The sequence below is a fragment of the Nerophis lumbriciformis genome, linkage group LG28 (genome assembly GCF_033978685.3).
Source record: "Nerophis lumbriciformis linkage group LG28, RoL_Nlum_v2.1, whole genome shotgun sequence".
Taxonomy (NCBI): domain Eukaryota; kingdom Metazoa; phylum Chordata; class Actinopteri; order Syngnathiformes; family Syngnathidae; genus Nerophis; species Nerophis lumbriciformis.
Window position 1 is genome coordinate 29,313,327 of NC_084575.2, and position 18,232 is coordinate 29,331,558.

Below are 18,232 nucleotides of genomic sequence, written 5' to 3' on the forward strand. Positions count from 1 at the left end.
ATATAAGTCGCACTGGCGTATAAGTCGCATTTTTTGGGGAAATTTATTTGATAAAATTTAAAATAAATAAAGAATAGTGAACAACAGGCTGAATAAATGTACGTTATATGAGGCATAAATAACCAACTGAGAACGTGCCTGGTATGTTAACGTAACATATTATGGTAAGAGTCATTCAAATAACTATAACATATAGAACATGCTATACGTTTACCAAACAATCTGTCACTCCTAATCGCTAAATCCCATGAAATCTTATACGTCTAGTCTCTTACGTGAATGAGCTAAATAACATTATTTGATATTTTACGGTAATGTGTTAATAATTTCACACATAAGTCGCTCCTGAGGATAAGTCGCACCCACGGCCAAACTATGAAAAAACCTGCGATTTATAGTCGAAAAATACGGTACAGTAACCAACATTTTAACAGTAGATTTACCTGTTACTTCTGTTGTTGTTTTCAACATAATCATAATACAATATTCATTTCAAAAATAAGGTGCAACCAACATCTTTTCTGGTTAAATTAGCAGTAGATTCACCTGAAAAATTAAGTGCAATCAAATCTGTTCAGATTAAATGCGCAGTGGTTTGACCTGCTACTGCTCTCATTTTAATCAACACGGAACATCATCAAGACTACAGATGTCCGATAATGGCTTTTTTGCCGATATTCCGATATTGTCCAACTCTTAATTACTGATTCCGATATCAACCGATACCGATATATACAGTCGTGGAATTAACACATTATTATGCCTAATTTTGTTGTGATGCCCCGCTGGATGCATTAACCAATGTAACTTTACCATGAATTGATTAACGTGGACCCCGACCTTAACAAGTTGAAAAACTTATTCGGGTGTTACCGTTTAGTGGTCAATTGTACGGAATATGTACTGTACTCTGCAATCTACTAATACAAGTTTCAATCAATCAATCAAAAACAAGGTTTTCCAAAATAAGAGAACAAATTCAACTCAAGTTATGGAAAAAAGTGCCAACATGGCAAAGTGCATTATTTTTTTTAACATGCCTCAAAACAGCTTGGAATTTGGGACATGCTCCCTCTGAGATAATCCTAATACCCATTACAACTATGGGAAATACTATACTTTGACTTTCACAAAGCGCATAATTTTTTTTAAACATGCCTCAAAACAACAGCTACAAAAACAATGAAGGCACACATCTTCAGTCCAGAGTATACTAGAGCATTATTGCCAACCTTGAGATCTCCGAATTCGGGAGATGGGGTGGGGTTTGGTGGTAGCGGGGGGTGTATATTGTAGCGTCCTGGAAGAGTTAGTATTGCAAGGGGTTCTGGGTATTTGTTCTGTTGTGTTTATGTTGTGTTACGGTGCGGATATTCTCCCGAAATGTGTTTGTCATTCTTGTTTGTTGTGAGTTCACAGTGTGGGGCATAGTTGTAACAGTGTTAAAGTTGTTTATACGGCCACCCTCAGTGTGACCTGTATGGCTGTTGACCAAGTATGCCTTGCATTCACTTGTGTGTGTGAAAAGCCGTAGATATTATGTGACTGGGCCGGCACGCAAAGGCAGTGCCTTTAAGGTTTATTGGCGCTCTGTACTTCTCCCTACGTCCGTGTACACAGCCGCGTTTTAAAAAGTCATGAAATTTTACTTTCTGAAACAGATACCGATAATTTCCGATATTACATTTCAAAGCCTTTATCGGCCGATAATATAGATCTCTAATCAAGACATAAGAAAAGTGACAGCGGACAAGTTTTATGAACAAAGTTGGATACATAAGTGACGTGTGACCACTTTTCAGGTCATAAATACTCATATACTGTGAGTGTTTATTACACTGTTTTTAACCCTTCGTCTCAAGCTGGTCCGTCTGCGAACTTTCTTCGCTGTCACTTCCATTTTTGATTTTTGCAATTCTGCCACAGCTGAAAGTTGTTGTGTTGTACAAACCCCGTTTCCATATGAGTTGGGAAATTGTGTTAGATGTAAATATAAACGGAATTACACTGATTTGCAAATCCTTTTCAACCCATATTCAGTTGAATATGCTACAAAGACAACATATTTGATGTTCAAACTGATAAAACATTTTTTTTTTTGCAAATAATCATTAACTTTAGAATTTGATGCCAGCAACACGTGACAAAGAAGTTGGGAAAGGTGGCAATAAATACTGATAAAGTTGAGGAATGCTCATCAAACACTTATTTGGAACATCCCACAGGTGTGCAGGCTAATTGGGAACAGGTGGGTGCCATGATTGGGTATAAAAACAGCTTCCCGAAAAATGCTCAGTCTTTCACAAGAAAGGATGGGGCGAGGTACACCCCTTTGTCCACAACTGCGTGAGCAAATAGTCAAACAGTTTAAGAACAACGTTTCTCAAAGTTCAATTGCAAGAAATTTAGGGATTTCAACATCTACGGGCCATAATATCATCAAAAGGTTCAGAGAATATGGAGAAATCACTCCACGTAAGCGGCATGACCGGAAACCAACATTGAATGACCGTGACCTTCGATCCCTCTGACGGCACAGTATCAAAAACCGACATCAATCTCTAAAGGATATCACCACATGGGCTCAGGAACACTTCAGAAAACCACTGTCACTAAATACAGTTTGTCGCTACATCTGTAAGTGCAAGTTAAAGCTCTACTATGCAAAGCGAAAGCCATTTATCAACAACATCCAGAAACGCCGCCGGCTTCTCTGGGCCCGAGATCATCTAAGATGGACTGATGCAAAGTGGAAAAGTGTTCTGTGGTCTGACGAGTCCACATTTCAAATTGTTTTTGGAAATATTCGACATCATGTCATCCGGACCAAAGGGGAAGCGAACCATCCAGACTGTTATCGACGCACAGTTCAAAAGCCAGCTTCTGTGATGGTATGGGGGTGCATTAGTGCCCAAGACATGGGTAACTTACACATCTGTGAAGGCACCATTAATGCTGAAAGGTTTACAGGTTTTGGAACAACATATGCTGCCATTTAAGCGCCGTCTTTTTCATGGACGCCCCTGCTTATTTCAGCAAGAAAATGCCAAGCCACATTCAGCACGTGTTACAACAGCGTGGCTTCGTAAAAAAAAAAGAGTGCGGGTACTTTCCTGGCCCGCCTGCAGTCCAGACCTGTCTCCCATCAAAAATGTGTGGCGCATTATGAAGCGTAAAATACGACAGCGGAGACCCCGGACTGTTGAACGACTGAAGCTCTACATAAAACAAGAACGGGAAAGAATTCCACTTTCAAAGCTTCAACAATTAGTTTCCTCAGTTCCCAATTGTTTATTGAGTGTTGTTAAAAGGAAAGGTGATGTAACACAGTGGTGAACATGCCCTTTCCCAACTACTTTGGCACGTGTTGCAGCCATGAAATTCTAAGTTAACTATTATTTGCAAAAAAAAATTAAGGTTTATGAGTGTGAACATCAAATATGTTGTCTTTGTAGTGCATTCAATTGAATATGGGTTGAAAATGATTTGCAAATCATTGTATTCCGTTTATATTTACATCTAACACAATTTCCCAACTCATATGGAAACGGGGTTTGTACATGAAATTTAGGAATATAGATTGATTTATCGATCTATCGATCTATCGTTACACCCCTACTCTTTAGTTTAGGTTTTCTTTCACACTGGCACATTGTTATTCGTATCCGAAAAGAACATCTCATGTGGTTCAGACCGCTATCCTAAGAACATGACAAGACACCACTGTACCTCATTTGATTTTAGACTGTTTCAATATGGCATGAATGAGTCTTATACGGTGGTACCTCGGCTTACGAGTGCCCCAGCTTTCGAGTTGTTCGCAGTACGAGCTGCCTCACGTCTAATTGTTGTGATTTAGGTTGCGAACAAAAGTTTGGGTTACGAGCCTCCCAACCGCTAGTTGGAGTAGCAACTGCAACAGTGAACCCAGTGAGAAGCAACCTTATTGGCTAGCATTATCTTAGCGCTGAGCCAACTTGGTAAAGCAGTTCACTGATAACCTGTACCTGAATGCCACAGTTAACCCAAAACATGGTGTCTTTCTTGCTAGCATTACCTTATAGAGATCAACATAACTTTTTTTTAAACCCCTGGGAACCAAGAAAGCGAGAATGAGGGAGAGTGCTGAGAAGACGAAGAAATAATTTGACCGTGGAGCCAACTTGGCGAATTATTTTGAGCATAGCACTGCTACTCTCATACCTGCCAACTTTTGAAATCAGAAAAACCTAGTAGCCAGGGTCCAGGGGCCGCAGGCCCCGGTAGGTCCAGGACAAAGTCCTGGTGGGGGTTTCAGGGGGGCCGACGCAAAATGATTATTAGCATTCAGACAGGTTAAAATGTTGCTAAAACCATCACTTTTCTATCAGTCTATATAAGATTTTTGAGAGTATTTGGTTCAAATTACACAATATAAATAATACATGTCATTATTGATATTGCAGACATTATTGTAACAAGAAACTTCAGGTCGAAATTTTGGTTTATGAAAGAAATATAAATAAACATAAAACTTCATGACGACATTTTTCAAATTAATAAAGAGTAATAGAATAGTATGATAGTTATATGTTACTTGTTTTGAACATGTTATCGTTATCACAAATAAAAAGATATACTGTACACAGAAATTATTTTTGATTTGATTTATTGTTTATGTAATAAAAGATTTACTTAAAATTTTATGTTTTGTGAGTTTTTTTATGCTACGAACTGTACTTACCGGCGATGTAAACCGAAGGAGACATTTCCGTAATGAAAGCTGCAACACGCTTTTTAGATCCCATCATCACTGGAGCATTATCGGCAGCAAAGCAAACCAAATTCTGCCAAGGAATTTCGTTTGAGTCTATTTCTTCCGCGAGTATTTTGTAAATGTTTTCGCCTGTGGAAGCCGTATTGCATTCCCTCGCTAATTCCTCCGTGTCCGATCGAAAAATCTTGTCTGCACAAGGTGCAATTCGCGTAGTTTTCACCCTTTTTGGAACGGATAATTATTCCCGGATAGGCTTTTGAATATTCTTCACGGAATGACTGCAGTTTTCTTTTCGGTTTAAGACTCGTTTGCGATTTTTCTCCGGCTGATTCCATGATCGTTCGCTCGTTTGGAAACAATGGCAACTGCTTGGCAGCGGTGCTATAAATAGCCTCGCGCATGGCATTCGGAATGGCTCGATAGGAAGTTACGGGAAGCAGTGTCGATTGTCATTGTTGTTACGCGATTTCGTGAATAAAACTTAAATTTTTTTTTTTTTTAATTAATGAAAAACCGTATTTTTTATCACTGCAACCGTAACCCGGAATAGGTTGATGAAAACCGTACTAATTACGGGAAAACCGGAGTAGTTGGCAGGTATGTACTCTGCACCATATCATAACAGAATGAGTCGATAACACCCACCAAGGATGTTAAAACATTCCCTAAACAGCTGACATTTATCCATGAAAATATGGAGAAGCTGATGATGGAGATATGGTAAGGAGATATTGTAGAAGTCTGTTGTCTACAGTCTTGTTTTTGATGGAATATTTATAATCTAAAAGTTTGTCTTCAGTTTTAAATGTCAACTGATGCCAATTAATTTCAATGGGTGACACTGTTTCTCAATACGAGTTTTTTAAGATACTCGTATCTCAAGGTACCAGGTAGTATCATTGTTTCCAATTCCATCCATCCATCCATCCATCTTCTTCCGCTTATCCGAGGTCGGGTCGCGGGGGCAGCAGCTTAAGCAGGGAAGCCCAGACTTCCCTCTCCCCAGCCACTTCGTCCAGCTCCTCCCGGGGGATCCCGAGGCGTTCCCAGGCCAGCCGGGAGACATAGTCTTCCCAACGTGTCCTGGGTCTTACCCGCGGCCTCCTACCGGTCGGACGTGCCCTAAACACCTCCCTAGGGAGGCGTTCGGGTGGCATCCTGACCAGATGCCCGAACCACCTCATCTGGCTCCTCTCGATGTGGAGGAGCAGCGGTTTTACTTTGAGCTCCCCCCGAATGACAGAGCTTCTCACCCTATCTCTAAGGGAGAGCCCCGCCACTCGGCGGAGGAAACTCATTTCGGCCGCTTGTACCCGTGATCTTGTCCTTTCGGTCATGACCCAAAGCTCATGACCATAGGTGAGGATGGGAACGTAGATCGACCGGTAAATCGAGAGCTTTGCCTTCCGGCTCAGCTCCTTCTTCACCACAACGGATCGATACAGCGTCCGCATTACTGAAGACGCCGCACCGATCCGCCTGTCGATCTCACGATCCACTCTTCCCCCACTCGTGAACAAGACTCCGAGGTACTTGAACTCCTCCACTTGGGGCAAGATCTCCTCCCCAACCCGGAGATGGCACTCCACCCTTTTCCGGGAGAGAACCATGGACTCGGACTTGGAGGTGCTGATTCCCATCCCAGTCGCTTCACACTCGGCTGCGAACCGATCCAGCGAGAGCTGAAGATCCTGGCCAGAGGAAGCCATCAGGACCACATCATCTGCAAATAGCAGAGACCTAATCCTGCAGCCACCAAACCAGATCCCCTCAACGCCCTGACTGCGCCTAGAAATTCTGTCCATAAAGGTTATGAACAGAATCGGTGACAAAGAGTCCAACCCTCACTGGAAACGTGTCCGACTTACTGCCGGCAATGCGGACCAAGCTCTGGCACTGATTATATAGGGAGCGAACTGCCACAATAAGACAGTCCTTTCCAATTCAAAGGGTGAAAATATTTATCATTGCAAACCTTTCTTATACAGCCAAATACCACATTCCAAGGTCGAGTTGGCATAACCAGTTGGTTCAAATACTTCAGTGACACGCTTATGCAGTATGTTCGTAACATTCAGCAGAACCGGTTCTGTGCTCAATTGCTTTACATAAGCTTATATTTATCCAAAGGATTTTGAGATTACCCCACCTAAAAACAACTGTGTGGTTCCTCCTTTTTACATGCAGGTATTTGTACAACTGTCCAGTAGTCTACCAGGTATCTAGAGAATCTTAGACCCACAAACTAACAGGGTTAGCCCTGAATAAAACATACATGGGTGTTGATATGGTCAACAATTTGACGATGGACCTATTACCATATTATTTGAATGTTGTTCAGAATGTAACATGTGTTCCATATGTTGGGACTGCTCACCTGGACAATGTCTAGCACCATTCCTGCCGCCGCTGTTCCAAACCCGGCCAAAAGGAAGGGAAAAACCACCTGCAGACCAATGGAGAAGGAGGTCTCCTTGAGGGGTGCTGGCTGTTCAGGGTTTTGATCATTACTGATGTCGTCGCTCTCATTGCTCTGGCTCGCATTCTCCAACAGAGCATCCTCCTCCCGCTGACCTTTGGCGTTGGCCCGACAGTCCATCACTGCGACTATCTCCAACCTCTCTTCGTTCCCAGGCATATCGTTGGTCATTTCTGTGAAAGACGTAACCTCTTTGAGCTCAAACTCGCCCCCGGTTCCTGGGCTCCCTTCCTCGAGTCCCTGTGTGAGGATCACCGGGTGGACGGAGGAGTTGGAGTTGATGAAGGCCGGAGCAAGGGGCCCCCCCTCCTTCTTCACCTCAACGGCCCCGGAGGACATGTTGATGTCGGGCAGTTTGTCTTGTTCTTTCGACCAAAGTACCATGCGGAAGCCTTTGAAAGACGATGGTCTTGACAAAAAAAAAAGTAGAATAGACTAAATCTGACCAACTGTGATGAGGAAGTGACTGGATCACCTGACCTGGTTTTGAACCTGATCAGCCTCAATAATTTATCCCATTAAAAATGTCTACAGGGAGTGATGGTCAGCATTAAAGCCCAGAGAGAAATTGCTCTGGGGCAAAGGGATTGCAGCAAGGCACATGCAGCCGTTTGTCTGTAGACTCCGTGATCCTGTCGATGTTTTGGGAGCAGGACCAGTATGTTCTCCATTCAATGCAAGCTGCTCCCTGTGGGCTGGCAAGAAACAGAAGACAATATTCGAGTTCAATGACTGGCGCAGGGACTTACCACAAAAATCTCCCTTAAGTCATTTCTGTACAGCTCGTCTTTAAGTTAAGTCCAGGTTGCAGGTTAGTGATGCACACTCTCAGTGCACTGATCGTAGCAGACTGGCCGGCATACCGGGCTGGCAATGTCTCACCTTACACCACGTGGCTGCTGGAAAGGCCTCTTCAGTGAAGATATTTAAAGGTCTGCCGCACAAGGCTAGAATTACCAGCCACAGAAAGGGACCTCTCCAACCGGAGTGGACAGTCGGCTGGAAGAAGAATACATCAGTTGATTAGATGTATTCTAGACTGAGTTAGCCAGTTTATTTATTTTGTCACTATAACACAGGGGTGTCAAACATGCGGCCCGTGGGCCGTATCAGCCCCGCGGACAGGTTTAATCCGGTCTGCGGCCTGCAAGATGAGCTTGCCAAGTATAAAAATGAGCTGCATTTTATTTATTGAAATAAACTGCGGTTCTATATGTGTCCACTGGATGTTGCAATAGCAATGTCTTCACGTTAGAGATGCGCGGTTTGCGGGCACAACCGCGGAGTCCGCGGATTATCCGCGGATCGGGCGGATGAAATTTTAAAAAAAATTAGATTTTATCCGCGGGTCGGGTCGGGTCGGGCGGTTGAAATAAAAAAAAATTAGATTTTAAATAGATTCAGGCGGGTGGCAGTTAAACCAATTGGGAAATATATATACATAGTTAAATGTTGTTACCCACATACGAAAAACGAGCAGGCACCTGCTGCATATGCCACAACAGAAGAAAAAAAAAGAAAAGAGATGGACACTTTTACGGAGCGGAGAAGGGACGCCTCGCCGGGGTCCGGGACCGAGGCCCCTTTCCCCGAGAGGGCCCCACCGGGAGCCGTAGCTGAGGCGATCCGCGAGAAGGGCCCGACGCACGTCCAGGGTCACCACCGCGCCCACCGCACCGACACCCCGCCTCGTCCGCCTTCGCCGCGGCCGGCGTCACGCGCAGCAGGTAAGCAGCTTACCTGCCCGCCACCCCCGTGGCCGGGGGCTCGTAACAGGGGTCACTCCGCGCGCTCCGCCCGCGCAGCTTACCTGCCCGCCACCCCTGTTGCCGGGGGCGCGTAACAGGGGTCACTCCGCGCGCAGTGCGCTCACGAAAGGGGTGGGGCTCACCCTGGTTGATATAGACAGCAGGACGGTGGCCATGGAAGTCGGAACCCGCTAAGGAGTGTGTAACAACCCACCTGCCGAATCAACTAGCCCTGAAAATGGATGGCGCTGGAGCGTCGGGCCCATATACCCGGCCGTCGCCGGCAGCGAGACGCGCTTGGAGGTGCGCTCAGCGCGGCTCCCATATGATTGCGCACTGGTGTGCGTCTGGGTCGTGACAGCGTGGCACGCGAATGTCTGTGCTGCATTGGATCAGTCTCCTTTCTTTAACAGGCAAAAGCTTTATAACCTCACTAATGCCTTGCATCGTCTATATTAGATATATAACAACGGGCGGGTGCGGGCGGGTGCGGTTCTGATCAAATGTTAGAAACGGGTGGATGGCGGTTGGTTGACGACTTTCTGATGCGGTTACGGATGAAATAATTGCCTATCCGCGCATCTCTACTTCACGTCACACATGACACTCTATAAAGATGAAGTGTCAGCTGACTTTAAGCGCCCTCCAGATTGGCTGCTGCTACTCCAATCAGCGCAGGTGCAAGCAATCAACCGCTCCTGTTGTGGCTGGCAGCAGATGGCATCAGACTGATACAGTATCGATGCACAATACCTTCTGTCCTTGTAAATTATCCACTCAATGGATAAAATAAAACGGTAAGATGCAAAGACTTAAGTCAACATGACAATCATCTTTGTAGTTGTTAATTCCCTGCAGCGCTCGCAGTCGGTTGAAAGTGAGTTGCACACCCTGAACTCCATTGTAAAAATGTGGGTTTCTACATTTGTTGTTTGTTCTGTTTTATTTATGCTTAAATCTACCATGTTCCCCTTGATGTCAGCTATGGTGTCATATTTGTAATAATATAATTGTAATATTTGAATGATGATAAATTAATGTGTTGTGGCAGTTGCGGGTGTCGCTCGGTTGCTCTTTAATGGTGAACTGCCAACATGAGAATGATAAACAGGAGGTGCTTAAAGTTTAATGCCTTTGTAAATACACTGATAATGGTTTTTTTTAAACTGCACCAGTTCTTTTCTTCAGAATTTTAAACTAACTTGAAGTGTTTTGCCAAGAGAATTATTTGTAAAATGTACATTTTCATAATGTGCTTGTTCTATTTTTGATCGAAGCAAAACAATCTAAAGTTGTTTGTATTTTTAAGTTATTATGCCATGATTTTACCAGTCCGGCCCACGTGGGAATAGATTTTCCTCCTTGCGACCTCTGAGCTAAAATTAGTTTGACACCCCTGCAATAACACATTTGGGGGGGAAAATAGCTTTGTTATGAAATAACACAAATAAAAGGATGCCGGTTTTCAGGAGGATATAACACAGTAAAGTTTAAGCAAAGTTTTAAAACTAGCATTTAAAATATTGCACCTTGAAAGTGTTGCATTAACTCTCAGGAAACACTGGTAAATCACTGTCAAGTACGCAACGACAATTCCTACCCGTCCTTTCAAAATAAACCGCTAAAGCACAATGTAGTAAACAAAACACCCAGGAGGAACACAACATATAGTATATCCTTCACACACAAAATATCAAATACATGTGGCACTTTATAAGTAATACATATACACTGTATAGGTAGGTAGGTAAACATTACTGACATTGACTTCGAATTGTGAACCATCTTCTTGTAACAAAAAAAACAAACACTGAAGACTTCAGAAGCTTTACGTTTACTGAAAAGAGAAGCAATAACCTGCAGATTTTGCCTGTAAATACTGCTTTTATTTTGAAGTTTACTTTGCACTGAACAGGAAGTCACTGTGTGCACTGTGTAACTAGACAAGGGGTATGTCGCTGTTACTCAACCTCTGTGAGAAGAACAAAATACAAGCACACAACATTAAAGGGCCACTTCTACGATCATATGATAACAACTTGTATTATTTTATTTTGACAAATGCTTTACACAGTTTTGTGTATGTAAAGCATAACTGTCAACACTCCCATTCTCCATGGGAAAGTACCTTATTTTGCCCTTCTTCATCCTGTTTAAAGAGTTTCCCCATGAATTTCCTGTTTTTAAATGTTCACCCTGAAATAAATCCTCCCCAGTATGGTCCTAATAGCAATATGTAAGGACACGGGCGCAAAAAGCAGGAAGCGCCGCTTGGAAATCTATTAGAGATAACTTGACTTTTCAAAATGTTCCTTATTTTTAAATGCTGGTGTTAAGTTTATGCCTGATCTAATGTATTACAACTCGGATATCAAATGCGGTGCTACACACCCACCCTTTTCCCAACAAACTTTTATTTTGAAGTCACTTCAGGTTCACTGGCGGTCTGATTGTCGCTGACTTGATGCAGCTTTCCTCCCTGTGCATGTAAGATAGGTAAACGCTACATGACATTACCAATTACCGACATTGACTTAGAATTGTGAACAACCTTCAATCATCTTGTAATGGAAAAACAAAAACACTGAAGACTTCAGAAGCTTTACGTTTACTGAAAAGAGAAGCACTAACCTGCAGATTTTGCCTGTTAACACTGCTTTTATTTTGAAGTTTACTTTGCACTGAACAGGAAGTCACTGTGTGCACTGTTTATACTGTATAACTAAACAAGGGGTATGTTACTGTTACTCAACTTCTATGAGAGCACAAGACCACATTTAAGGGCCCCTTCTATGATCATATAGTAACATGTATTATTTGTTTTGACGAATTGAACTCATATTTTCACAGGTTTGTGTAAATTATACCCGTTCTCAATGGGAAAGTACCTTATTTTGCCCATGAATTTCCTGCTTTTAAATGTTCACCTAAAATAAATCTTCCCCAGTTCAGTCTTAGTAGCAATATGTAAGGACACGGTGCAAAAAAAAAGAAGTGCCGCTTGGAAATATATTAAGAGATAACTTGAATTTTTAAAACGTTACGGAAAAATGCCTCTTATTTTGAAATGCAAATGTTGACAGGTCTGGTGTTAAGTTTATGCCTGAACTAATGTATCACAACTCGGTTATAAAATGCGGTGCTACACACCCACCCCTTCCAAACATAAACTTTTATTTTGAAGTCACTTCAGGTTCGCTGGCGGTCTCATTGTCGCTGACTTGATGCAGCTTTCCTCCGTGTGCATGTTGCGACATTGTAAGATAGGTAAACAGGACATGACCAATTACAGACATTGACTTAGAATTGTGAACAATCTTCAATCATCTCGTAACGGAAAAACAAAAACACTGAAGACTTCAGAAGCTTTACGTTTACTGAAAAGAGAAGCACTAACCTGCAGATTTTGCCTGTTAACACTGCTTTTATTTTGAAGTTTACTTTGCACTGAACAGGAAGTCACTGTGCACTGTTTATGCTGTATAACTAGACAAGGAGTATGTTGCAGTTACTCAACTTCTATGAGAGCACAAGACAACATTTAAGGGCCACTTCTAGGATTAGATAATAACTTGTATTATTAGTTTTGACGAATTGAACTCATATTTTAACAGGTTTGTGTAAATTATACCCGTTCTCCAAAATACCTTATTTTGTCCATGAATTTCCTGCTTTTAAATGTTCACCCTAAAATAAATCTTCCCCAGTTCAGTCTTAGTAGCAATATGTAAGGACACAAAAAAGCAGGAAGTGCCGCTTGGAAATATATTAAGAGATAACTTGAATTTTCAAAATGTTACGGAAAAATGCTTCTTATTTTGAAATGCAAATGTTGACAGGTCTGGTGTTAAGTTTATGCCTGAACTAATGTATTACAACCCGGTTATAAAATGCGGTGCTACACACCCACCCCTTCCAAACATAAACTTTTATTTTGAAGTCACTTCCGGTTTGATGGCGGTCTCATTGTCGCTGACTTGATGCAGCTTTCCTCCCTGTGCATGTTGCGACATCGCGTAAGATAGGTAAACGCTACATGACATTACCAATTACCGACATTGACTTAGAATTGTGAACAACCTTCAATCATCTTGTAATGGAAAAACAAAAACAATGAAGACTTCAGAAGCTTTACGTTTACTGAAAAGAGAAGCACCAACCTGCAGATTTTGCCTGTTAACACCGCTTTTATTTTGAAGTTTACTTTGCACTGAACAGGAAGTCACTGTGTGCACCGTTTATACTGTATAACTAAACAAGGGGTATGTTACTGTTACTCAACTTCTATGAGAGCACAAGACCACATTTAAGGGCCCCTTCTATGATCATATAGTAACATGTATTATTTGTTTTGACGAATTGAACTCATATTTTCACAGGTTTGTGTAAATTATACCCGTTCTCCATGGGAAAGTACATTATTTTGCCCATGAATTTCCTGCTTTTAAATGTTCACCCTAAAATAAATCTTCCCCAGTTCAGTCTTAGTAGCAATATGTAAGGACACGGTGCAAAAAACAGGAAGTGCCGCTCGGAAATATATTAAGAGATAACTTGAATTTTCAAAATGTTACAGAAAAATGTTCCTTATTTTTAAATGCTGGTGTTAAGTTTATGCCTGAACTAATGTCGTACAAATCGGCTATCAAATGTGGTGCTACCTACCCCACCCCTCCAAACGTAAACTTTTATTTTAGAGTCAATTTAGGTTTGCTCGCCGTCCTTTTGTCACTGACTTGATGCAGCTTTCTTCTAAGATAGGTAAACATTGACCTAGAATTGTGAACAATCTTCAATCATCATGTAACAAAAAACATAACACTTCAGAAGCTTTACGTTCACGTAAAAGAGAAGCAATAACATGCAGATTTTGCCTGTTAATACTGCAATGCTTTTATTTTGAAGTTTACTTTGCACTGAACAGGAAGTCACTGTGTGCACTGTTTATGCTGTGTAACTAGACAAAAGGTATGTTGCGGTTACTCAACCTCTGTGAGAAGAACAAAATACAAGCACACAACATTTAAGGGCCCCTTCTATGATCATATAATAACATGTACTATTTGTTTTGACGAATCTAACTCATATTTTCACAGGTTTGTGTAAATTATACCTGTCAACACTCCCCGTTCTCCATGGGAAAGTACCTTATTTTTCCCATGAATTTCCTGCTTCTAAAATAAATCTTCCCCAGTTAGGTCTTAGTAGCAATACGTAAGGACACGGCGCAAAAAAACAGGAAGTGCCGCTCGGAAATATATTAGAGATAATTTGAATTTTCAAAATGTTACAGAAAAATGTTCCTTATTTTTAAATGCTGGTGTTAAGTTTATGCCTGAACTAATGTATTACAACCCGGCTGTCAAATGTGGTGCTACCCACCCCACCCCTTCCAAACATAAACTTTTATTTTGAAGTCACTTCCGGTTCGCTGGCGGTCTCATTGTCGCTGACTTGATGCAGCTTTCCTCCGTGTGCATGTTGCGACATCGCGTAAGATAGCGTCTTTCCCTGGCTGAAACAATCCTGTTTAGTAGTCAGGGCCAACACCAACCGAACCCAACATGGCCAAGGCGTAAATTAGTGCTCCCCTGGTCAGGACTGAATAGACGAGCCCGCCTTGCTCTATTCTTTGCCTCATTCCGGCAAGTCCGGGGGGCTTTCTGTTCCAAATGCCGGGTTCAAGTCCCCGCCACTACACGCATGACTATTTGGTAACACGCATGCGAACATACCGACATTGTTTCATTTATCCATAAAAGTATCAAATTCCGTTAGCATTGCTGCGTACCTTCTTGTGGCCGTGATACAGCAAACGAGGCTCGGTCCAAGCCGGCTGCATGAATCCTCCTCCCCAGGTTACGTGCGCCCGGGCTATGAGACGCGGACGCCGGTGTGTTGCACGCCTTTAAGTACCGTCCTGGTCCAAGTACGCCTCGATGGTTAATAGTTAAACTGGCCCGACCGGTCACATTACTGCACTCGTCCACTGACCCCCGCCGCCCGGCTGCTTGGATGCGCATCTATAATACAGCCGTCCGGTGCGGGGGGCCAGGAAGCCACAAGGCGGGCCCCTCCCTCCGCACTCTTTGAGCTGACGGCACCGCGGTCCCCCCCCTAGCCTGCCCCCTCGCTGCACTCCTCTCTAGCGCCACCAGCTCGGGCTCCATTGCGCACAAAGTCTCCTTCTCCAGCAGACACAAGTTTGGTTTGAGCAGTGCAGCAGCAGGTCTCAGTCAGGGTGTCTAAAAGGCTTTTGAAAAGTCTAAAATCCTAAATTTAAAGCCTGAAAATGTCTTACATTCTATAAAAAAAAAAGAAGAAGTCATACATATGTACATAAAAGGGGTGCCTATCGTTCACAATCTTTATGAAAGACAGAAACAGTAGTAAACCTCAACAGGGGTCTCCAAACTACGGACCGTGGGCCGGATACGGAGAGAAGTCCCAAGTTAAAAAAAAAAAGTTAAAAGATTTAAAAATCTGTCTTTTCTAATCGATTTTCTACTGCTTGTTACTCTCGGGGTCTTCTAGCCGCTCTGGCAAATCATATTGTCTAAAAAGGTGGCAAGTGTGCGCTCTTTCAGTCAATTAGTGCGCAAGGAATATATATATATATATATATATATATATATATATATATATATATATATATATATATATATATATATATATATATATATATATATATACATACATACATACATACATACATACATACATACATACATACATACATACATACATACATATATATATATATATATATATATATATATATATATATATATATATATATATATGTATGTGTGGGGAAAAAAATCAGCTTTTTTAATATAATATCTCCCTCAATCATCAGGAGATAATCCTGATGATTGAGGGAACCCCCTCATGAAACAGGCCTGTAGAGATTAAATAGTCTTGTGATTTTTTTCCCCCACACATACATATATTGCGCTCTACTACGGTATCGAGCACTATTTTTTGGATAACCTTATTAAGACATATATATATATATATATATATATATATATATATATATATATATATATATATATATATATATATATATATATATATATATATATACATACATACATATATATATGTATATATATATATATATATACATACATACATATGTATATACAGTATACATATATACATACATGTATACATACATACATATGTATATATACATATAAATACATATATATATATATATATATATATATATATACATACATATATATATACACATACATACATATATACTGTATATATACATAAACATACATATATACATATACATATATATATACATATATATACACATATATATACACATACATATATACACATACATATATACATACATATATATAGATACATACATACAGTATATAGATACATATATATATACATGCATATATGTATAAATATATATATACATGTATGTATATATACATATATGTATATATATATACATACATATACATATATACATACACATACATATATACACACACACACATATATATATGTATATATATATATATATATATATATATATATACATATATATATAAATATATATATATATATTTATATATGTGTGTGTGTCTGTATATATGTATATGTATGTATATATATGTATATAAATAGATGTATATATATATATAAATATATATATATATATTTATATATGTGTGTGTGTCTGTATATATGTATATGTATGTATATATATGTATATAAATAGATGTATATATATATATATATATATGTGTGTGTGTGTGTGTATATATGTATATGTATGTATATATATATATATATATATATATATAAATATATGTATATATATATACATACATATACGTATATACACACACACACACATACACATATATATATACACCCACACACACATACATATATATATATATATATATATATATATATATATATATATATATATATACATACATACATACATACATACACGCATATATTAGGGTTGTACGGTATACCGGTATTAGTATATTCGGTACTATACCGCCTCTGAAAAGTAACGGTCCGCCGCGCCCCCGTCGTGACATTGCTTGTTTACGAGCAGAGGAGCATGTTCGACAGCGCACACACACGGAGTACTTACAAGCAGACACAGTGAGTAGACAGAAAAGGGAGAACGGACGCATTTTGGCTTAAAAACTGACGATAAAGGTGAAGTTATAAACACTGAAACACCCTCAGGAAGAGGTGCTTTAAGACATAGCTAGCGAACTAGCGGTGAACGCCCATCCCATTTAGCTACTTCTAAATCACTGAACCTCGCCTCCATGGCGACAAATAAAGTACGTTTCTTACAAGTATCATCCCTGCAGGACGTGGAATTGCTAAACATGCTTCACTACACACCGTTTTGGTGTTGTTTACTGGCGTCATATTGCAGTCTACACGTATCTCCTATGTGTGACTGCCATCTACTGGTCACACTTATCACACCATGTAACAAATAAAATAGCTTCGAGGTCAGGTAAGAACAACCAGAATTATTCCGTGCTTTAGGCGCACTGTAGATTTTTGAGAAAATTAAAGGATTTTAAAGGGGAACATTATCACCAGACCTATGTAAGCGTCAATATATACCTTGATGTTGCAGAAAAAAGACCATATATTTTTTTAACCGATTTCCGAACTCTAAATGGGTGAATTTTGGCGAATTAAACGCCTTTCTAATATTCGCTCTCGGAGCGATGACATCACAAAGTGACGTCGCTTCGGGAAGCAATCCGCCATTTTCTCAAACACCGAGTCAAATCAGCTCTGTTATTTTCCGTTTTTTCGACTGTTTTCCGTACCTTGGAGACATCATGCCTCGTCGGTGTGTTGTCGGAGGGTGTAACAACACGAACAGGGACGCATTCAAGTTGCACCAGTGGCCCAGAGATGCGAAAGTGGCAAGAAATTGGACGTTTGTTCCGCACACTTTACCGACGAAAGCTATGCTACGACAGAGATGGCAGGAATGTGTGGATATCCTGCGACACTCAAAGCAGATGCATTTCCAACGATAAAGTCAAAGAAATCTGCCGCCAGACCCCCATTGAATCTGCCGGAGTGTGTGAGCAATTCAGGGACAAAGGACCTCGGTAGCACGGCAAGCAATGGCGGCAGTTTGTTCCCGCAGACGAGCGAGCTAAACCACCCTGGATGTGTTGGCTCACACCGTCCCGAAGATGATCAAGAGAA

At 40.8% G+C, this 18,232-nt stretch overlaps 1 protein-coding gene across 2 annotated transcripts in view; it reads right to left on the reverse strand.

Moving 5' to 3' along the window:
* The window catches only part of slc41a1 (solute carrier family 41 member 1), a 121,017-nt gene that overhangs the window by 71,832 nt on the left and 30,953 nt on the right, over positions 1–18,232 (reverse strand). The window contains exons 1-3 of one of the 2 annotated variants that reach the window (XM_061924019.1): positions 14,775–14,992; positions 8,118–8,234; positions 7,134–7,930 (exon numbers count right to left, since the gene is read on the reverse strand). In XM_061924019.1, coding sequence (XP_061780003.1) covers positions 7,134–7,619 — 486 coding nt within the window. In that variant the 5' untranslated portion in view covers positions 7,620–7,930; positions 8,118–8,234; positions 14,775–14,992. Of the gene's footprint in view, positions 1–7,133; positions 7,931–8,117; positions 8,235–14,774; positions 14,993–18,232 lie in introns of those variants that run through there. The other variant, XM_061924020.1, reaches the window with a different exon arrangement.